At 38.0% G+C, this 20,213-nt stretch overlaps 1 protein-coding gene across 2 annotated transcripts in view; it reads left to right on the top strand.

Annotated features, from left to right (window-relative positions):
* dapk2b (death-associated protein kinase 2b) overlaps window positions 1-18,622 on the top strand; it is a 28,655-nt gene extending 10,033 nt beyond the window's left edge. The window contains exons 3-12 of one of the 2 annotated variants that reach the window (XM_036576053.1): window positions 2,521-2,742; window positions 5,823-5,961; window positions 9,612-9,741; window positions 9,966-10,014; window positions 10,121-10,147; window positions 10,796-10,948; window positions 12,101-12,146; window positions 15,394-15,483; window positions 15,694-15,753; window positions 16,509-18,622. In XM_036576053.1, coding sequence (XP_036431946.1) covers window positions 2,521-2,742; window positions 5,823-5,961; window positions 9,612-9,741; window positions 9,966-10,014; window positions 10,121-10,147; window positions 10,796-10,948; window positions 12,101-12,146; window positions 15,394-15,483; window positions 15,694-15,753; window positions 16,509-16,634 — 1,042 coding nt within the window. In that variant the 3' untranslated portion in view covers window positions 16,635-18,622. The other variant, XM_036576054.1, reaches the window with a different exon arrangement.
* The last annotated feature ends 1,591 nt before the right edge of the window (window positions 18,623-20,213 follow it).

Raw genomic sequence — 20,213 nt, 5'->3', positions numbered from 1 at the left:
TATCAAGTGTAGAAATGAGCTGGAGCATCAGATGCAGGCCTGCTTAGTCAGCTCTGATACAGCTTCCTACTCAGACACTCCCCACTGAGTGCTGTGGTGATGCAGCCTCGCATAACTGCAGGGATGGGATCATATGCAGGATTTAATTATTCTGAGACACAGAAATGTTTTACTATATTTGTTCTCCTTGTTCACTTTTTTGGCATCACTGAAATGGATATGGCCCAGCTATGATCAGAGAAACTTACTGGAAGAGATATGTAACGTTAGGGCAATGTGCGGTATGGAGTATTAGTACAGTTGTCCTCTCAATCTACAGTTATACTGTATTCCGTTGTTGTGAGTCAGATGTAGACGTTGTATACTGCCCAGTGACCCTGGCCACAATTTTTTTTAAATTTGGCCCAAGTGGTCATTTGCCTTGGAGTGCATGTGCTAATCAGGCAAATCAGATTTTGTTGCAGCTTGTTAACTGTAATCACTGTAGTAGATTACGTGGTGGTGTTGTGACTGTTGTTGTCCCTCCTGTTGAGATAGTCAACCTAGCATCGTAGTCACTGTTCCATTGGCTTAAGTTTGCTTACATCACTCCATGAAATAAGGTCCTAAATAAAATAAATGTTACATAAGCTGTCATTGCATTGAGAGGCTATCACTGCAGTAACTAAGCAGTACCTAATAACAAAACCCACACTGGGTGGCATCAGGGTGGACCAGCTTGGTGGGGGGAGGTGGGGCTCAGGACATCACCAATGTTCTTATTAGTGTAAAGTTTAAGAAATATTTCCTTTTTCTTAGCAACACCTGTTTTTTGAAAGTTTTTTTTGTCACTGAAGAATGTTTGTTAATTGTACATACATACACATAACATATCCCTGTGTGAGTGCATGATTAATCAAGATTAGTAAAAAAGATCACTTTTTAAATGGTATGCCTTTGTGCAGGTTAATTGTTTTCAGTGGGAAAGATGCATTTTAAATGCTTTTATTTTCTTTTCATGTAGCATGCTGCAGGCAACCTAAGCTGAAATGGCAAAGATTGTCTTCAGTGACAGTTTGGTTACACTTGCTGAGTAGATATCTATGCCAGACAACATTAAACAACTACATTCCCTAGATGATTAAAAAACACAGCTGATCAGCATTTACGATGCTATTGTTCTTTGCAGTCAGGAGAAGCATAGACAAAAGTACCCCTTAGAAATGCTGTGTGAACCCCCAAGAAAAAAAAAGCTTTCTGAAGAATACATTGTGATTCACTCCTTCAGCTCCTGTCTTCATTACTTGATACAGCATGTATCAGAAAGAATGCTGTTCTTGAGGTCTCATGTGCTTCTGTTGAAACTGCAAAGTATGGTGTTGACCAACAGGAATTTATGAAGTTCTTTACCCTAGACAGATATGTTGAATACTATGAAGATGTGTTGTAAGAATGCAGGAGGAAGCAAGACCGAATGCCTGGCGCAGTAGTAGAGTGAGTAGGAGGAAGGCATTTCTCTACTTCTCTTCTCTCTCTCTGTGTTCTTCCTACTTCATAGCTCTCATGTCATGCTGGCCAGCTGAAGGATTTCCTCTCAAAGTCTCGCTCTGTGGGAGGTGTTTTGTTCCGAGTTTTGGTGGTGACATTGGCTGAATAGCTGCAGTCCTAGTGCTGTCTTATAATAAACATGACATACATTACTGTGCAGCAGTCTTAGGCCCCTGAGAAAATTAGATATAGAAAAGCTGTGTATCCAGGCAGTAAGAGTTTTTTGCTCAGAAAAACACTAATACGAATGATAAATCTGAATAACATTTCATATAAAAAGTATTGATTTCATGTATGTCAGTGTTCTCATTTAACCATTTCCAAACCTTTCTTTGAGGAAGGCCAGTAATATTTGCATACCTGCTTTATCTAATGAATCCCTCAATAAATTAAATAAGGTGTGCTGGTGATGGAATTTAATAAATCTATGTGATGACTGGGGGTTTCAAGGAGAAATCTAGAACCAAACGTCTGTTCTTCTAAACAACTCTAAAGATGTGAGCTACTTTTATTAAAAACAAGAAGTTCTTATTTCTTTGTACTGCATTTATTCTAATGTTACACATTAACTGCCCAGATAAATGATTTTAAACAATTTGTTTAGGTGCCAAAGTCTTTTGCACAGTACTGTATATAATCAGTTTACCATTTGTATGATATTATTTGTATGATAAATCATTTTTTGCTATTCATAATTGGCCAAGTATCAAATCTTTGTGTTATTAGTTAAGGAAATGAAACTTGAATAAAAACATTAAAAAAAGTGACACAAGTTATTCTTCCTACATTGTGAGCTCAGATAAATGGTCTAGTGAGTCTCAGAGGGCTGTTATCCAAAGCACTGTAAATCTGTCTGTGATTCTACTGTCGCCACATGAGGAAATAAACAACTTTGGCTCTATTTTCTACATCACACATACTTCATTCCCAGTTTATTATATGTATGTTTATCCATAGTTAGTACTAACCAGTGTTTGCTTTCTTGTTTTTCAGTGGGCAGTTTGCCATTGTGAAACGATGTAAAGAGAAGAGCACAGGTGTAGAGTACGCAGCGAAGTACATAAAGAAACGGCAGAGCAGAGCGAGCAGAAGAGGAGTGCGGCGAGAGGAGATTGAGAGGGAGGTGAACATCCTTCAGCAGCTCCAGCACCCCAACATCATCTCACTGCACGATGTCTATGAGAACCGTACCGACGTGGTGCTCATACTGGAGCTGTGAGTGACATTCATACAGAAGTCCTTTCTGTGGAATAGTTTCATTTTGCAAGCTAGTTTGGGGTGATATGTCATCTTGATATACCAGTATTGATACTACACAGCAATAATGATTTTAACATGAGTTTTAGAGTTAATAGGTAAAATTCTTAACTGCAGTTTGAAAAATACTGTGATATTGAATTTTACTAATACTGCACAGCACTACTACAAGCTGTAAAGCTATAATAAGCATATTTGGTGTTGTGATACCGGCTGTACAAAATGCAAGAGAGAGTCAACTGAATGCTTGGTGAAAGTTTAATTTGATGAATATTGTATTTGCTGTACATCAATGACACTTGCGCTTGCTTTCTGATGGTAGTGAGCTGGAAGTTGGGGTGTGTATATGTGTGTGTGTGTGTGTGTGTGTATCTGTGCATGCCTGCATGCATCTTTTTTGGACTCCCCATGACTCAGTGTCTGTTTGCTGTATGTTTTTGCATGCTGTGTGTGTCAGTTCTCTGGAATCACTGTGGGGCCTTGTGTGGGTTTGTTCATGCACCAATGTGCACATGGAAGCATGGGCATTCAATTAGGTCTAATTGTTGGCTGAATTCAATCAGGGCTGTTGGTGAATGGCACAAACTGTCAGAGGCAGTCATCTGCTTACATGTTTAAGTTCAAAAACGTTTCCATGGAGCCACCAGCAAGGCAGCAAACTGACACAGTGTTGTTCAAGTGAGTTGATAGTACCTCTGTATTATACTGTATTGTAGTTGCATCATATGAATGAGGGTGAGAGACAACGGAAGTAGGAGGGAGAAAGTGCAGTATTTTTGCAGTTTAAAGAGATAATCTGAGCTTTGTATGATGTTGCTTACTCTGAAGTACCAGTAAGCTCTGTGGTTGAAAGCTGCTTCATGGTGTAGTAGAGGAAGTACATGTTTCTCATCTAATATGAGTTTGCAGAGAGTGAAAAATAGATGGTGAGAAAGTCTGGTCAGTGAATGCGTGCCTAGCCTGCAAGGCGCAACCTCGGTGTGAATGTACAGCGTAAATTGTCGTTCCAAAACCAACTTCTTTTTCTTTAACCCTTTAATGCCTACACGAAAAGCAGCTGTTTCTGCCCCTTATTCATGTCCTTTTTTAACATTATATTTATTTAACATGTAAAAAATATGATATAGCAAAGCTAATTAACCAAATCAGTAATAAGCCCTCAGAAATCTGAATTCTGTTCTGAATATGTACACATTTTCATTCTGAACCTATTGAAGTGTATCCATTAATAAAGGCAGCATAGTGTTTCTTTTATACAATGATAGAAAAGAGTACGCACAGAAAGCTACAGTTCCACATGCTGGTGCTTTTTATCATGGCCATCGTGAACATGGACACTTTTTATGTCCAGTTCAAAATTTTTACAAAAACTTTCAATTAAAGATGAATCTAAAGACTGCATTTCAGTCTGATACCACTCCATCCAACTCTGCTAACCTTTCTAAAAACTTTAAACTGCAAGAGCCTGTGTGTGGATCCAGATCTTAACTGTCATTACTATATACCTTACATATTATGTATCAGAGTAAATAATAAATAATGAATAGTAGTTTTGGAACAACTAGCCTAAAGATTTATCCCACTTTGCTCCCCCTGAAAGCTACTGATTTTGATACTACTTGATTTTTCATGCTAGAACCATTAAACATAGTATAAAGACTAAAGTGACCTAAAGTGCATATCTACATTTCCTACTGATAGCACTCATATAACTGTATTTCATACTGACCCTGCTATCCAACCTTTCATCCTTTCATTAACCCATATAAATACATTGATTTTTACTGCCTTTTGTACTCTTCTGCAATAACCTAAATCACTGCCAGAAACAAATAGTTTTACCAAAAGAACACAAGTGCATGCTGCTTTTCATATAAGCTTATACATTCCCCTAGCCCTTGAAATCTTGTGCTAGGCAACTGTTTTATCTGTGGGCTTTTGGCAAGTGAACTCAACATTTGTTTACAACAAGTTTCTTATTATTATTGTTTTGAAGATTTTCATCCACTGATCTCCAGTTATCAGTCTCTAACCATACTTAACTTAATAGAATGATAAAATTTAACTTAATAGAATGATAAAATTTACAGCCAAAAGCACATGACAAAAGCACAATCCTCCCATAGAAAGTGACTGATTTTTACTGACTTGCCTGCTCAGACTTGGTATGAAAATTTGCATGTTGATCAAAAATGTGATTTCATACTGATAGTACTTATCTACTTAACCCTGCTTTCCTTTTTTACATTTGTCCTTTCTCTCATAGAGACTCATTTTCACTTCTCTTTGAATACGCTAAAGCATATGACTTTATATTATACTAATTGCCTAACACTGTTACCTCTTCTTTTATTCCTTTTTATTGCATAGGTTTGTACATTTTGACACCTCATGAATGTTCTACATAATTATATGTCACCTATTAAGAGAACATATGTCAGTGCAGTGGAAAAAGTACACACATATTCAGACACCCCTTCTAATAAATGAATTTGGTTTCTTTAAGAAGCATCCATTGCTGATACAGTTCTTTAATTGTGCACACACAGCTTGTATAATTTCCATAAAAAGCATTGCCAGTAGAATGGGACACTCTGGAACAGCCACTCATAAGCCTAAAGTCACCATACTGAATGTGAAGCATGTGCTTAGGGGGTATAAAGTCCCAGCACTGGACTGTGGAGCAGTGGAACTGCATTCTCTGAGTGATGGAGCTCCATTCAGTACTTTTGGGATGAGTTGGAGTAGAGAACTAACATCCAACAGTACATGGCTTCACTAATGCTCTTATATCTGAATGCAAATGAATAAAATCCTCACAGCAGTGTGTAAAGCCTTTCCTGAAAAATAGAGGCTGTTACTGCAGCAACAGGAGGGCAGAATCTATATTATATTGTTTTTCAGAAGAAACTTTGGATGAGCAGGTGTCTACAAACTGTTGGACATAGAGTGTATAAAAAGGCCAGAAACTGTTCACATCAGAGAGTGTGTGACAGTGTTGAGAACATAGTTGTAGTTTATTTTGTGTGTATTTTCAGGGTGTCTGGTGGAGAGCTCTTTGATTTCCTGGCCCAGAAGGAATCTCTCAGTGAAGAAGAGGCCACTGAGTTTCTTAAACAGATCCTTGATGGAGTGCGGCACCTGCACTCCAAAAGCGTTGCACATTTTGATTTGAAGGTATGTGCTCTATTACTGTGCTGTTTTGTATGATCTTGTAGTACATTATCTAGTTTTTCTAGCACCTAAGTCATATTTTATCTAGTCTACCATCTTCTAACTTGGGTACACTTACCTCTTTTTTGAGAGCACAGCCTCCATATTACCATAGCAGCAGACATTGACCTGTCAGGATGTTAGTGCAACATGAGTTTATTTATTGATTGTTTGTATGATCGATTGATTATACATGAAAATGTTGAAAAGTAGTTACTGGTAATAAAAAATGTTCCATGTTCACCAGTCTGACTGAGTTACACCTCAACGGACCCAGAACACCTCAACAATAAGCAGCAGACTAACATTAACAGGATTAACCAAAGAACTGACAAAAGAACAAATGAGAGGGAACAAGACCAGATTAGATAGAAGGGCCTCAATGGAGCATATAGACATAGCATATGAGCAGTTATTAATAAATAAATCAGTGTTTACAAATCTATTCTTAAAGCATACAATATGGATGTTTGTGTTTAAAACATACCAAAGGAAATGTTAACTGTGATATGATCGTGTTCCAAATTTTTGTATGAATATGGAAAAAGATATTTAATATAAGTAGTATGACATGTTCCAGTCTTATTGGGATATGTCTTACAAGACTGCAACGTTGCTTACTGAACAAAGAAGGTGGTTACATTTAAGATAATAGAACTTTATGGCTAGGTCAAGGTTTTAGCATGTGATAATGCAATACAGTGACAAGTCCTGAGAGGAAATTTCTCATGAATCTTAGCGCATAACCTTCCTGTTCAGGGACTTCCTTGCTAGTAAAAAAGGAAAGGAAGGGTTAAATGAATGAAAAAGAAGGACTAAATGATGTATACAGATGTGAAAGCAATGGTGGAAAGTATAACTGAACAAAGAGATGTTTTAAAATGTAGTTGTACACAAAAATGTGTTAATATGAACCTGGCAAGTAAGGTAACAATCAAGAACTTTGGTGAGATATTTGTCATTGTCTGTACTGTAATATGTGTTTATTTATTTATTATGATTTCATTGATGAATAGGTTGTTAAAATTCAAACAGATATATCCTAAACTAAATTCAGCAGAATTTTTAAAAGATAATTGTCAACATATAAGTTGTAGCTTCAATATTTGGGTTTGAAAGTTCTGAAAACAACTGGAGCATTGACATATAGAAGACTATATATATATATATATATATATATATATATATATATATATATATAATATATATATATATATATATATATATATATATAGACACCATTTATATACAGAAAAGGAAAGGACCCAACCTGATAACCTGCAGCATTGTACCTGAATACCCCTTCCAATGCAGGCCTGCTTCAATGTGTAGTACCAGTGTTATCTCAGATGAGGTGCTTTTTTATTGCACTGTAATGGCCTTTTGCCCTGTTACACTTGCAGCAGCAGTTATATTAAGGATTTGTTCAAACTTGTATCAAAAACAAGTTACAACACAACTTTGCAAAATGTAAATAATGAAAGCAATGATAAGCAAATCATTTAAACTCAATATTTAATTGAAAATAGTACAAAGACAACGTAACAAATGTTGTTAGGTTAATTTGCTACAGTTTAGTAAAATGATTGGGTTAAAAAAGAGCATCCCAGAGAGACTGAGCCTTTCAGAAGTAAAGATTGGGAAGGGTTCACTGCTCTGTGAAAGGCTGAGTGGTGAAATAGTGCATTATTTAAGAATAGTGTTTCACAACGTAATATTGCAAAGAATTTAGGGATTCCATCATCTACTCTACGTAATATTGTTAAAAGATTCAGAGAATCCAGAGAAATCTCTGTATGCAGGGGACAAAGCTGATCTGTGATCTTCAGGCTGCACTGCATTAAAAACAGACATGATTTTGTAGTGGAAATCACTGCATGAGCTCAGGAACACTTACGAAAACCATTGTCTGCAAGCACAGTTTGTCACTGCATCCACAGATGCAAGTTAAAACTCTACCATGCAAAGAAGAGATCATATATAAACAGGATCCAGAATGCCGCCACCTTCTCTGGGCCACAGCTCAAGCAAAGTGGAAAAGTGTCCTCTGGTTCGACAAATCAAAATTTGAAATTCTTTTTGGGAGTGATAGATGCTGCGTCCTGTGGGCGAAAGAGGAGAGGGACCATCCAGCTCATCCAGCACGTAGTTCAAAAGCCAGCATTCATGATGGTATGGAGGTGCATTAGTGCACATGACATTGGTGACTTGCACATCTGCCAGGCACAATTAATGCTGAATAATAGACGCAGGTTTTGGAGCAGCTAGACAATGTTTTTAGGGAAGGCCTTGCTTATTTTAGCAAGATGCTGCCAAACCTCATACTGCATGTATTACAACAGCATGGTCCGGGTGCTAAACTAGCCTGCCTGCCGTCCAGACCTGTCACCCAGTGAAAACATTAAACGTGAAAAATACAACAAAAGAGACTTTGAAGTGTTAAGCAGCTGAAATCTTATATCAAGCAAGAATGGGAAAACATTTAACTTTCAACTGGTCTCCTCTGTTCCTAAACGTTACAGTGTTGTTAAAAGAAGAAGTGATCCAACACAGTGGTAAATATGCGCCTGTCCCAACTTTTTTAAAATGTGTTGTTGGGATGAAATTCAAAATGGGCGTGCATTTTTTAAAAAAAACAATAAAATGTCTCAGTTTCAACATCTAATATGTTGTCTTTGTACTATTTGCAGTTAAATATAGGGTTTAAATGAATTACACATCGTTGCGCTCTGTTTTTATTTACATTTTGTACAGCGTCCCATCTTCTTTGGGCACGGGGTTGTACATTCACATACTGTAGTGTGCATTCTTATGAGGAGATGGGAGGAATAGGAAATAGAATTGTTGCTATGGCAGCAGATCATTTCTGCGTTGGCCTTTTTAGAGGATCTGTCCTGCTGTGCACTCTGTTGCATAGCAACACCTGTAGCTTAGTGAACGCAGAGGGAACTGCACAGAGCACTGAACTTCCTGAGTTTGGGCCCTAAGGAAATCATATATATACAGGCTATTCAAAAGACAAATAGATTTAAAAATATTTAGCTCCTTTTTCACAAAAAATCACAGAGAATATTAAACAAAACCTCCATGTATATGTATAGCAGGCATTGTAATCATCAGCACCAGCACCATCAGCAGTGTTTTGTCTGTTTGGACTCACGTTCACACGTGCGCATTGTGTTGTTTGGCTTCAGTTCAAGCATTCTGGCACTGCAAGGTTATCGGGCGCACATGAGGTGGGATGTCACCCACGCTGCTCAGCCTGATAATCTCCATCCTGTTTTTCTAAGTGCTGCACCTCCTGTCTCTGCTGCTCCGCAAGGGCATCCAGACATGCTTACAGGCCGGCTTAGCAGCATGATCTTAACATACAGATACTGAGAGGACATGGACACTCTTTCCAAAACAGACCTATGAAGTAGTTCACTGAATATGTCATTCAGTCTATTTTGAGAAGTGGCCTATATTTACAGTTGTAGAGCACTAGTGACCATATTATAAAAAATTGTTTTTGCCTATTTCATGTGTTGCATTTCTTATCAGTCTGCCACTTGCATGTCTGCTCTATAGATGTTTTTTGTTAAATTTTAATGTCTCTTCTCTCTGGATTTCAGCCTGAGAATATTATGCTGCTGGACAACAATGTCCCAATGCCACGGATCAAAATTATCGACTTTGGCCTGGCACATAAGATCGAAGATGGTGTCGAATTCAAGAATATTTTTGGAACGCCAGAATTTGTGTGTAAGTTGGGAGGTGGATGAGTAAGAGCTATTATATTCATCATCTGTATACTGTGCTGTACAGCATGCATCACTCTTTGGACATTTGGAGTGAATCACCTTCATTTAAATAGAATAGTTAAATAGCACTGTCACATCATCCAGAGCTGAAACTCTGCATCATTTTTAGCCATCTTGCATTGTCGTGTTATGTGAAATATCTTTATGGTAATGGTCTATTTTCAGCTCCAGAGATAGTCAACTACGAACCTTTGGGATTAGCATCGGACATGTGGTAAGTGCTCTTAATTGGCCTGCACTTTTTGTTTTGCATAGAACAGGCATCAGTACAGTTCCATGGCTTAATCTTATGTTCTCTCCCCTTCCCTCCTCCTCTACAGGAGCATTGGAGTGATCACATACATCCTGTAAGTGTGAACTGGGGAATGTGGATTCTCACTTTCAGGTGTTACTTCTGTGGGCTGGTGTGTTGGAGCCAGATTATTCCTAAATATGGACTGAAAAGAAATCCATTGGATTTCCATTCCTGCTAATCCCTCAACCTGCATTTTAATTCATGACCAGACTTGGAAATTTGGTGTCAGAGTTTTGTTTTTAAATAATCTGATTCATTAAGCATACGCAAAGCTGCTTTGCTGGAGTAATAAGAGTACAAACTTGTAATTGGTTGAAGCACACTCTTCCAAAAAAGTGCCAAATGGGGTCTTTGGAGTGATTTCACAGAAGAACCACTTTTTTTTCAGGGAAAGGAACCATTTTTTTTAAGAACGGCTTTTATAAAAGGGCTATGAAAAAGTCTAAAGAACAGCCACATAATGCAAAGCTTCTATATTAATTTAAGGTTTTTCCTAAAACTGTACATCCAAGTCAATAATCATGTTGGAATTTTTATTTCTAATAGTGTAATTGACATGAAATAATGTGTCATGTCACTGAAATTGCAAATTCCAAGCAAGGCAAGTGTTAAAGTAATAATGTCTGGTCAAGCTGGCTCTGAGTCTAGGCTGCTTTGGCTGAAAGCTAAAAAGTCTGTGTTTTTTTCTTCACCCCTGCAGACTGAGTGGTGCCTCCCCATTTTTGGGCGAGTCTAAACAAGAGACTATGGCAAACATTTCTGCCGTGAACTATGAGTTTGATGAGGAATTCTTCGGCAGTACCAGTGAGCTGGCTAAGAACTTCATCAGACAGCTGCTGACTAAAGACACAAGGTGAGACATCAAATTAAGGAAGCACTGCGCAACAAGCACAAGGTCAACTTCAACATGCAGAAAAGTGAACTTGTAGACAAGTGCCCAATCCCATTTCTTATTTTTATCCCTACCCCTTTGTTTTTCGAGTGTCACCTTGCCCCTTGGAACTGAGTTACAAGAGGTAGTGGTTGAAATCTTGCCCTACGAAATGGGACAACCCTCAAATAAAAAGGAACATTACTTCATTAACAGGGTGCTAGCTGTGCTCTGTAGGCAGCCCTGTCAGTCTGCAGTGATAGCAGAGGAGCAGTAAAGTTCAGCAACCTTGCTGCTGGTCTTAAATTTAGGAAATCATGTGCCTTCAAAGAGGGGGAATGCGACAATTATTTATTATTGCCCACCTCTAATTCTTCAGTAATATAAAGCTGAAGTAAGCTATTCCCTAGCTTCTTGCTTGAATTTTCCTGTTCCACCTTAAAAGGTGCAGCACTTACATTCTGGTGCCTTAGGCATCAGAACTGCTGCACCATTTAAGGTGGAACGTGAAAATTTTGCTAGCTAGCTACCAAGACATCAGCATACTACTAGCAATTTTTATGCATGTTATGAAGAAAAGGACCATAATACATTGGTTGTCGTGTTTTTATTTTTTACAGAGAAAATACTTATTTGTGGTTTCTTTGGTCGCTTGTGCAGCCGTCTTGCTGTTTTTTTCTCGTAACACTTCATTTGGAGTGTGCCTCTGAAAAACCTCTGATTGGAGGGCCATGTAGCCCTAACACTTCGCCCTACCTCTCTATCTCAACAAAATCGGGACACCCTACCCCTAGGCGTAAACACGCAAAACGGATGGCCAGTGGCTAAGTGGTAGAGGCAGGGGGGTGAAATGGGATTGGGCCAAGCTATTACAAAATATCAGGCAGGCTTCCACTGTTCTTTTCCCTTTCGAGGATGGGCTGTAACATGTCACTGTTACATCATCAACCCAGAAATGAAGAGTGGAGTAAACGTACTGTAGATCGAATCATCTTCAAAAAAATTGCCCGGAGGAAATATGTGTTTGGACACGAGTGAATTGCACTAGATGTAAATGGGCGTTCTGCGTGTTCTTGTACTGCTCTTGTGTTTTTCAATGTTTTTTTTTTTTCTTTGTCTTTGTTTGCTCTACAGAAAGAGGCTCACAATAGAAGGTGCTCTGAACCACCCATGGATAAAGGTAACCATCTGGATGACTGTGCATGTGACAGCATGTATTTAAGTGTTTGTGTGGTTTGTTATTAGTGTGTTTACTGACCATTGTAAGGTAGTAACAGCACTGGATGTTGCCTGACTGCTGCTACTGGACACTGTGAACTGTTCTATTTGTGCTATGTCGCATAGCAGAGACAGAATGAGTCACCACAGACCAAAAAATTGCTGCTTTGTGTCAAAACCAGCTCACACTCTATGCAGTATTGTTTTTGGTATTATATTGAAATTAGGTATAATTTCATTTTAAAGTCTGACTAAACCTCTGGTTATACCTAAACACCTGGTTTAAGTCAGAATTATTCACAGCAGTAGTGATAGGAACCAGACATGTTGATTGTTTCTAAAAGGTACACCACAAAAATTATTACATTAAATGGTTACAAATATGCTCCCCGACACCTGAATATTTTTGATAGGTTTACAAGAAAGTTTTGACACCTGAAAAAAACCCTGAAGACACTTGTAGGTTCACAAGTGGTTTTTATTTGCATTGTATATCACCACCAAAAATCTGTGGAATTCCCCTTTGACATTCCCCTCGACAATAAACTTGCATTTACCCATTCAAAAAATATGTCATGCCTTCACAGGAGCAATATCTATTTTTTTTTTAACAACAGCTTAAATGAGTAACAGGGTTTTAGCATATAATTAGCATATATACCTTGTCCCCCATATCAAACATCATTAAAAGTAAACAAAAATGAATGAGGTTTACTTTATTTTCTTCTTTCCATGATCTTCACGACATTTGGATGATGCTAATTCCTGTTGAATTTGTGACTTGTGGAATATTCCATGTATTTTATAGGGGTGAATGTGTTCTGATGAGGTTGGCTGCGTGTTGTGAGACACAACATTTTATCATAAGTAATACTGGATGACAAATGGAAAGGGATGTTTCAATTGTGAGATGTTAAATGAATTTTCACAATTATGCAAATATTGTAAGATTTTTTAAGTATATTTACAGATCATATTTCTGGGTAAACTTTTATTATAGTAGCTAAATCAGGGAAAACTGCTGTTTTCTAAGTGTAGATAGGTTTTATTAATGTTTTAAGTTATTTGTCTGAAACATGCAGATGGGTTGTTGTGAAGGGACACTTCACATGTGTTTGAAATGTCTTTTACTTTTTTTTTTTAACATACATGTTTGTAAATGTAATATCAGTGGGATACAGATGACACCCCTATCATGGAATTACCCTTAAAACCACAAGAACAGACACCAGTAAACTAACCGAGAGTACCAACATCTATTTTACTAGCAGTCAAATAAAATTAAATTTAATACTTCTGTATATGCAATTTGGAATTTATCCTGTGACAAGCCTACCAGTCACCTGCATGCCTGTGTTTTTTGCATCAAGTACTTCAATGTTTGGTAAACAAACCACACTAATGGTATGGACTGAAGAGTAAGCTGACTCCAGTGTGGTCTCTATACTCTAACGACATGAAACTAACCTTTTTGAGTCTGCAGCCTGACCCCACTGTGCACTTTCCAGCCTGTGAATGAAAATGACTGCAGTGACTGACCAAAAAAGGTGCACAGGACATGCTCTTACTCAGTCTCCATTTGGTTCCTATGTCTGAAGTCCCGCGAGCATGTAGAAGACACCAGCTCAGCCCCAGAAACCCGGAGAAAGAGTGAACCATGTCAGCTGAAGACTAAACGCTTGAAAGAGTACACCATCCACTCTCACTCCAGTATTCCACCTAACAATACCTACATCAACTTTGAGCGCTTTTCCCGTGTGGTGGAGGACGTCTCTTTCATGGAGACCAGCCTGGAAAAGGTGGCTGAAAAACGGAAGTCCATACAGGAGGACATTGAAGCTGTACTCTCCATCTATACAGAGAAGGAGGCCTGGTACAAAGAAGAGAGCGAGAGCGTGCGTCAGGGCCTCTCGCGGGTCCGTTATGAGCTTAGGAATATTGAGGAACTGAGGAGGGGAATCCAGGAGGATCTGAAAGCAGCAGATACCAATCTGGACAGCATCAGTGACCGCTATCTGGAGCGTCAGGCCCACCTGAGCTCTCTCAGAGAGGAGCTGGATGCAGAGCTACACTGGCTACAGGAAGTGGTGGGCTCCATAAAAGGAGAGGTGGAGAACGGAACACAGTGCTCCACACTTGCCCTCAACAACGAGGTCAATGAGGCTTTAAAAGAGCTGCTGAGCAGGGCCTGTGGAGGAGACTTGTGCTGCAGCATTCAGACAGACAACAACTCAGAGTCTGTGTGATGGAGGTGTGGAGGGCTTTAGGAGATTTGCATGCAGTCCCATGCAATTTTATGTTATTATGCAAATTCTTAATTTAGACCCTGAACAGTTTATTTATTGAGGTTCAGTTCATGTATGGAGATTTTTTTTGGGGCAATATGCCCATTAGGCACTGTTAAATGTAGATGAGTTTTCGATTTGCATTATTGTTTATATGTTGTTCATGCCTTGTTTAATTGGTTATTATTAATATTTGTATACATCATTTAAGAAGCACTGTGGCTAATACTGTTTGGCATAGTCTTTCAGCAGCAGTTTTCCAGTGATTTTAAGTTCATGCATACAAAAAAACAAGATCATTTCCACAGGCAGTTTTTAATGATTATTAACTGATTTTACAGTTAATTGTCAGAGAAGTGTTTAAATATAGTTGCATTACTGGTTATCTGTTGTAATTTACTTGACTTCTCTTTTTTTCTTTCTTTCTTTCTTACATGTCATGTTTGTTATCAAATGGATATTTTCAGTGTAGTTACTTAGAGTTTTGCTATGAACATCACTATCATTTGTATACTTGTATTTTAAGATCTTGCAAGTTTTCTTTGTTTTCAAGCATTGTTTGATATACACAGTGATTTCATTTCTTTCTACACTAAATGAAGATTTGGAATAAACATAATTTCTTTTGGACTTCAGGCCGTTTTACTGTCTTTGCTATCTCTGTGATAAGTGAAATGAAAAACAGCATTCTTTATTATTAGGTGGAGTTTGTGATGTCATATGTTGGCTTTGTGGAATGTACAGTCTATTCTGTGGTGACTGTCTGTGCCATTAGTTCTTATGTCATCACTAAGTAATGACAGTCTGACATTATATACAGTAACTCACTTTAGTAGATACCACATTTTATTGTAGTGCCATTGTTTGTTAATTATGGATTTAACAGAGCAGTCTGTGCTGTTGTTCTTGCGTGTTTTTCTGTAGCCTGTGAACCCTAGACAAGCTCTGGTGCGCCGACAGTCTGTGGTCAACATTGAAAACTTCAGGAGACAGTATGCTCGCCGGAGATGGAAGGTAATACTCTGAATCCTGTTCTGTCTTACAGTGCTGAGCAATCTGCATTTGGTAATTACTTTATCACACACAGCACTTGTTGAATAACCTTTGAACGTGCAATATAATTGTGGTTCATAACCCCTTTTTACACAGTTAAGACTACTTTTTGCTACACTGTGTGTGTCTGGTACACTGTATGATTAATGCTTTTGTTGTTCTCTTGAATAGTTCTCCTTCAGGATTGTAGCGCTCTGTAACCATTTGACACGCCTGATGAAGAAGCCACAAGTAAGTGCTTTATTCGTGTATTGCAAATCTATTCTCCTCTGTAGACAATTCACTGATTTTGGTCTCTCTCCTGTTTACTGGGGGCCATGTGAGGTCATCAAAGTCATGAGAATTGCCCTGACATTTTACCCGAGTCAGGTCAAATGGTGGTGTATCCTGTTTACAGTAAATGGTGGAGTTAGCTTTCACATCCCTGCCATTTTTGTTTAGAGAAGTCTTTCAAAAATGTTCTCAGATGGCATTTTTAAATTTTTTAGATCTTAGTATTAGTATTAGTACGATGAGTACGATTAGTAGGGTGTTTGATTTATATTATTTGAAAATGCCATTTGGATGTACACTGTGTGAACATTTCATGGTGAATGGACTGATACAAATGGTCCAAAATTGCATGGAATAAGATGTTGTTACATTAAATGGCTCATATCCTACATTATTCTTGTACGTAATTTTTGTCAGAGAGTCTACTTACAACATGTATGTATGTTTGGGGACCAAAAATAGTCATAATTTATTTTTACATGAATATTTTCTAACATGTGTTTCCTTAGAATAAGCAGGCTGTAATTTACTGCACCTTTAACGCTGGTGTATGTAAAATATCTCTGTTCTAAATGGTTACCCTGTATTGTGCCTCGTTCAAATACCAGTCCAAGCTGAAACACTTATTTGTGAATCGTTACACCGCTGTGTAGTATATATTACAGATGTTACGGTAATGGATGGTTCCTGAGTATTTCTCTTGTACTCAACAGGACAGGCCCAGGGAGGGCTACGTGGAGCGCACAGTGGCCATGTTTGAGAGGGACTGTGAGAGTGACCAGGAGGAGGAGGTGATGCTGAGGAGACCCAGGACCAGGAAGAGGAGCAGCACCTCCTGAAACTCCTATACAGAAGACAGTGGGTCTGCTGTAAGCAAAGATACACCAGCCTCGACAAAACACACTGGTGAAAAACAGTCCAGGTTGTGCCTTTTACAGGTACACGCCCTTTAAAGAAGTGTTTTATAAGAGCGGCTGAGTCATAAGTAATGTACATATGCCCTGGCCACACTCATGCATACAGTTGTTTGTCAAATAACAGTGTCAAGAAAAGTGATGCAATAAGTGCCAGGTATTAAAATAGTATGTTTTTAAAGCTGTGCACAAAAACGCTCATGCACTTATTGGGGAAGGGGAAAGAGAGAAAGGATTTTTACTTGTGTACTTATAAAGTCCATGAGTGCAATGTTAACCATAGAAATATCTTAAGTAACTGTCCCTTTGTATGAGCACTGGGACTTTCCAGTCTACTGTCTTTAAAAGTGCCTGTGGTCTTAATATGTGCCATGATATTTTGCATTTATTTTGCTATATATGCTCTTTACAAACTGGCCAACTTAATTGTTGAAGTATGTGATATGTTACTAGTAAGGTTAATTAGCTTTTTTGTCTTAAAAGCTCTCTGTGGGACAGTTTCAGTAGTGTTTTGTGTATTTACAAACAAACCAAGAAGTGAGTTTGACAGTCTGACATTACTGGGTATTGCACAATAGGTAACACTACACTGAAAGGCAGCATTCCTAAGGCTACAGGACACCTGCATTAGGTTTATACAAGAACTGATGTAAACCTACATTAATGTGAATGAAGGCTTATTCCAACAAGTGTCAGTTGTCATCTTTAGTCTGTTTTGTCATGCTTTTGATGAAGCAATATGACATTTGGTGCTTGTTGAAATAAGCGCTTATAAATGACTATATAGGTTTATGTTAGTTGTCATGAAAGACTCGTGTAGCTTTATGAGTGCTGCCCTTCAGTAAAGTGTGACCACATGATGTTTTCTGACTTTCTTTCACATTTTAAAGATATAGGTCAAGAAGCAAGGTTTGTCAACCATGCTTTTTCTTTTAAGAAAATGTCATCCATAATTTTGAAATCAGGGCAACAATGTGCTACCTCACACACTTTGGGAAGCAAAACAAAGGCCACCTCACAATAGTGGAAATTAGAGTGGTAATTAAAGTATTTCTAAGATTGGTTTTAGTTTTCATGTCATCCTGAAAAACTGGCCTCACCTTAGTAGTGCAGTAACAGCAGTGCAGTGGGCCATCTTAAATATCTTTGAGTGTCATTATAAGGTATTTTATACACATAACAAGAAACATTTATCTTTTTAATGCCATTCAGGGTATGAGGTGTTGTGTGTTTTTAGAAAGGAAGCACAATGTTTATTAGAAAAAAAAGACAAAAAAATCAACACCTCACTGTTCTCTCAGTGATTTTACATCAGACAAATTCACAAACAGCTTGCTTACACAGTATCAACCTGTTCCATGGAATAGGTTTGACTGTGTGTTGAAGGTGTGTATTTCTTCTTGCATTAGTCATACATTATCAGTTTCAGTTTTAGGCAATGCTGTTAGCATTTGTCATCTTGTCTATAAAAGTATTGAAGTGCTCCAACACTGAAATGAATCCGTTTTGACTATGGGTGACTTTCCTTTCTTGTGTTTATTTCAAGCTTATTTCTGAGTTTACCTTGTTTTTTTAATTATGTTTAAATGGCCAATACGTGGTAATATTCATTTGAGCTCTTTCCTGACCAGTACAGTTTCGTATTTTTGTTACTGCATGCAGCATGTTTAAAGTGATAATGATAACTAATTGAATTGTCTTTGGGCTGTTTCTCTGTGAAAAAGGCCCCTTATTTTGTACAAACAAACAAAAAATAAATGTTTAATATATTTATTTGATTTCTTGTTTGTTTATCTTATGAAATGAGATTGTAAGGGAGCCAACATGGAAGCAAAAAAGTGAGTTGCTAATGATGTATGTTGTTTTGAAGAGAACGATGAATAAAAGTGAATGCTTTTACATGTTTACAGTCACTGTCAGTGGTTCTCTCTGGATGTCCGTAGAGTTGTCTGATTTTTGCCTGTTTGATCAGGCAGTTAGAACTTCCCACAAGAGTAGTATTGTTTGAGCTCATTTAAGCTGAAAGCATTTGCACACAAAACCTGACCTGAACCAAATAAACTACTGGCTGTAAGCAAATGTAGGGCACTGGAGCAGGAAAACGCATCAGACCCAAGACATACTTTTAGATTATGTAGAGGCACTTTTACTCTTTGCCTTTGTCCATTTCCAAAGGTGACCTCTTAAGGTGAAGTTAAGCAAATAAAAAGCCATCCTGAACTTTGCTAAATCCTTTTTAATGCCATGTAACAGAAGATGCCTTGGTAACAGCACAGCATTGCAGCCAATGCAGCTGAAAGGCTGTTGTGAAGTAACAGTGACGCACACTGAGAGATCAAACCCAGTCATGCTCAATAGTTTTACCCCTTTTAAATAACTGAGTTTTGCCAGTCATGTCCACTAAAAATGAATAGTTCTGTTCCAGACTCCTGCCCCACATATTTCAATAATCCCCTTATCCACTGCTGTACTTTTTATTATTTCTTTCATTGTGATCATTGCCAAGTAGCACTTTGTCCCAGCCAATGGTTTACACTAATACAGAGAAACTAGGTGCGTGTTGTAAAGTCTGCGAGTGTCACTAATCTTGGGATGTTGAACAGAGGCTACGCGTAAATGCAGCAGCATCAACAGAATTTGCACAGTTAAGCTTTTCTGTGGCCAGTTTAGCTGGTTTTCCTGTCATGGTTAAGCTTAGGAATTGGCTGTGGAAAATTAGTCTACCACAAGAAAAAAAGAACAGCTTCTACTCTGAGCCAGTGTAGCATTTACTCGCTGTATAATTTTGGTACTTAGACAATATCAAATTTATACGATATCAAACAATACTTATACCGAATAAAGTCAAATATGCAACAACATTTCACACACAGAGAGCCAGGAGTGTCCTAGTTAACAGCGTTACAGAGAAAAATATTTGATTATATTATTTCAAATGAGTCATCTTCCAGTCCATCAGTGGAATGGCACTTAGGGGTCTACAGAAAGGGGTTCATTTCCAGTCAAAATGGCCATTAAGTACAAGTAATTAATTTTTCAGTGTAAAGAAAAAAGCACAAACAACAGAAAACCACACAGCATCATCTACAACTAAGTATCAAATCAAATTTTTCAGCATTTAGTGTGTCCAGCCTTTGCATATAGTATATGTTTCATTCTTGCTGCATACTTTCAGAAATCTGCAGGGATATTTTTCACACCTCCAAAGTTCAGTCTTAGAAGTTGGTTGCATTTTCTGCTTCTCACAGAGCCTGATTTTCTCCTCTCTCTCAAAGATAAAAGCTAGTACTGTTTATCTGATGGTAACAGGTTTGGTGGTCTACCAGGTCTTGCATGCTTCCTACAAGTGTCATTTTCTATCCATCTTTAAATATTTAATAAAGTTTAACTGTGGTTTCTTTTTTGACACTTATTTTCCTCTGACTTTGATAATTTGTTCTTGATTGGCATTTTGACTGAAATTTAAATAAATGAAGGCGGTCTCTGACTTCTGCATAGTACAGT

This window comes from Colossoma macropomum, unplaced genomic scaffold (genome assembly GCF_904425465.1).
Source record: "Colossoma macropomum unplaced genomic scaffold, Colossoma_macropomum, whole genome shotgun sequence".
In the NCBI taxonomy this organism is placed as follows: Eukaryota; Metazoa; Chordata; class Actinopteri; order Characiformes; family Serrasalmidae; genus Colossoma; species Colossoma macropomum.
The sequence above is the reverse complement of the archived record's forward strand: the minus strand, read 5'-3'. Positions and strand labels throughout refer to the sequence as shown.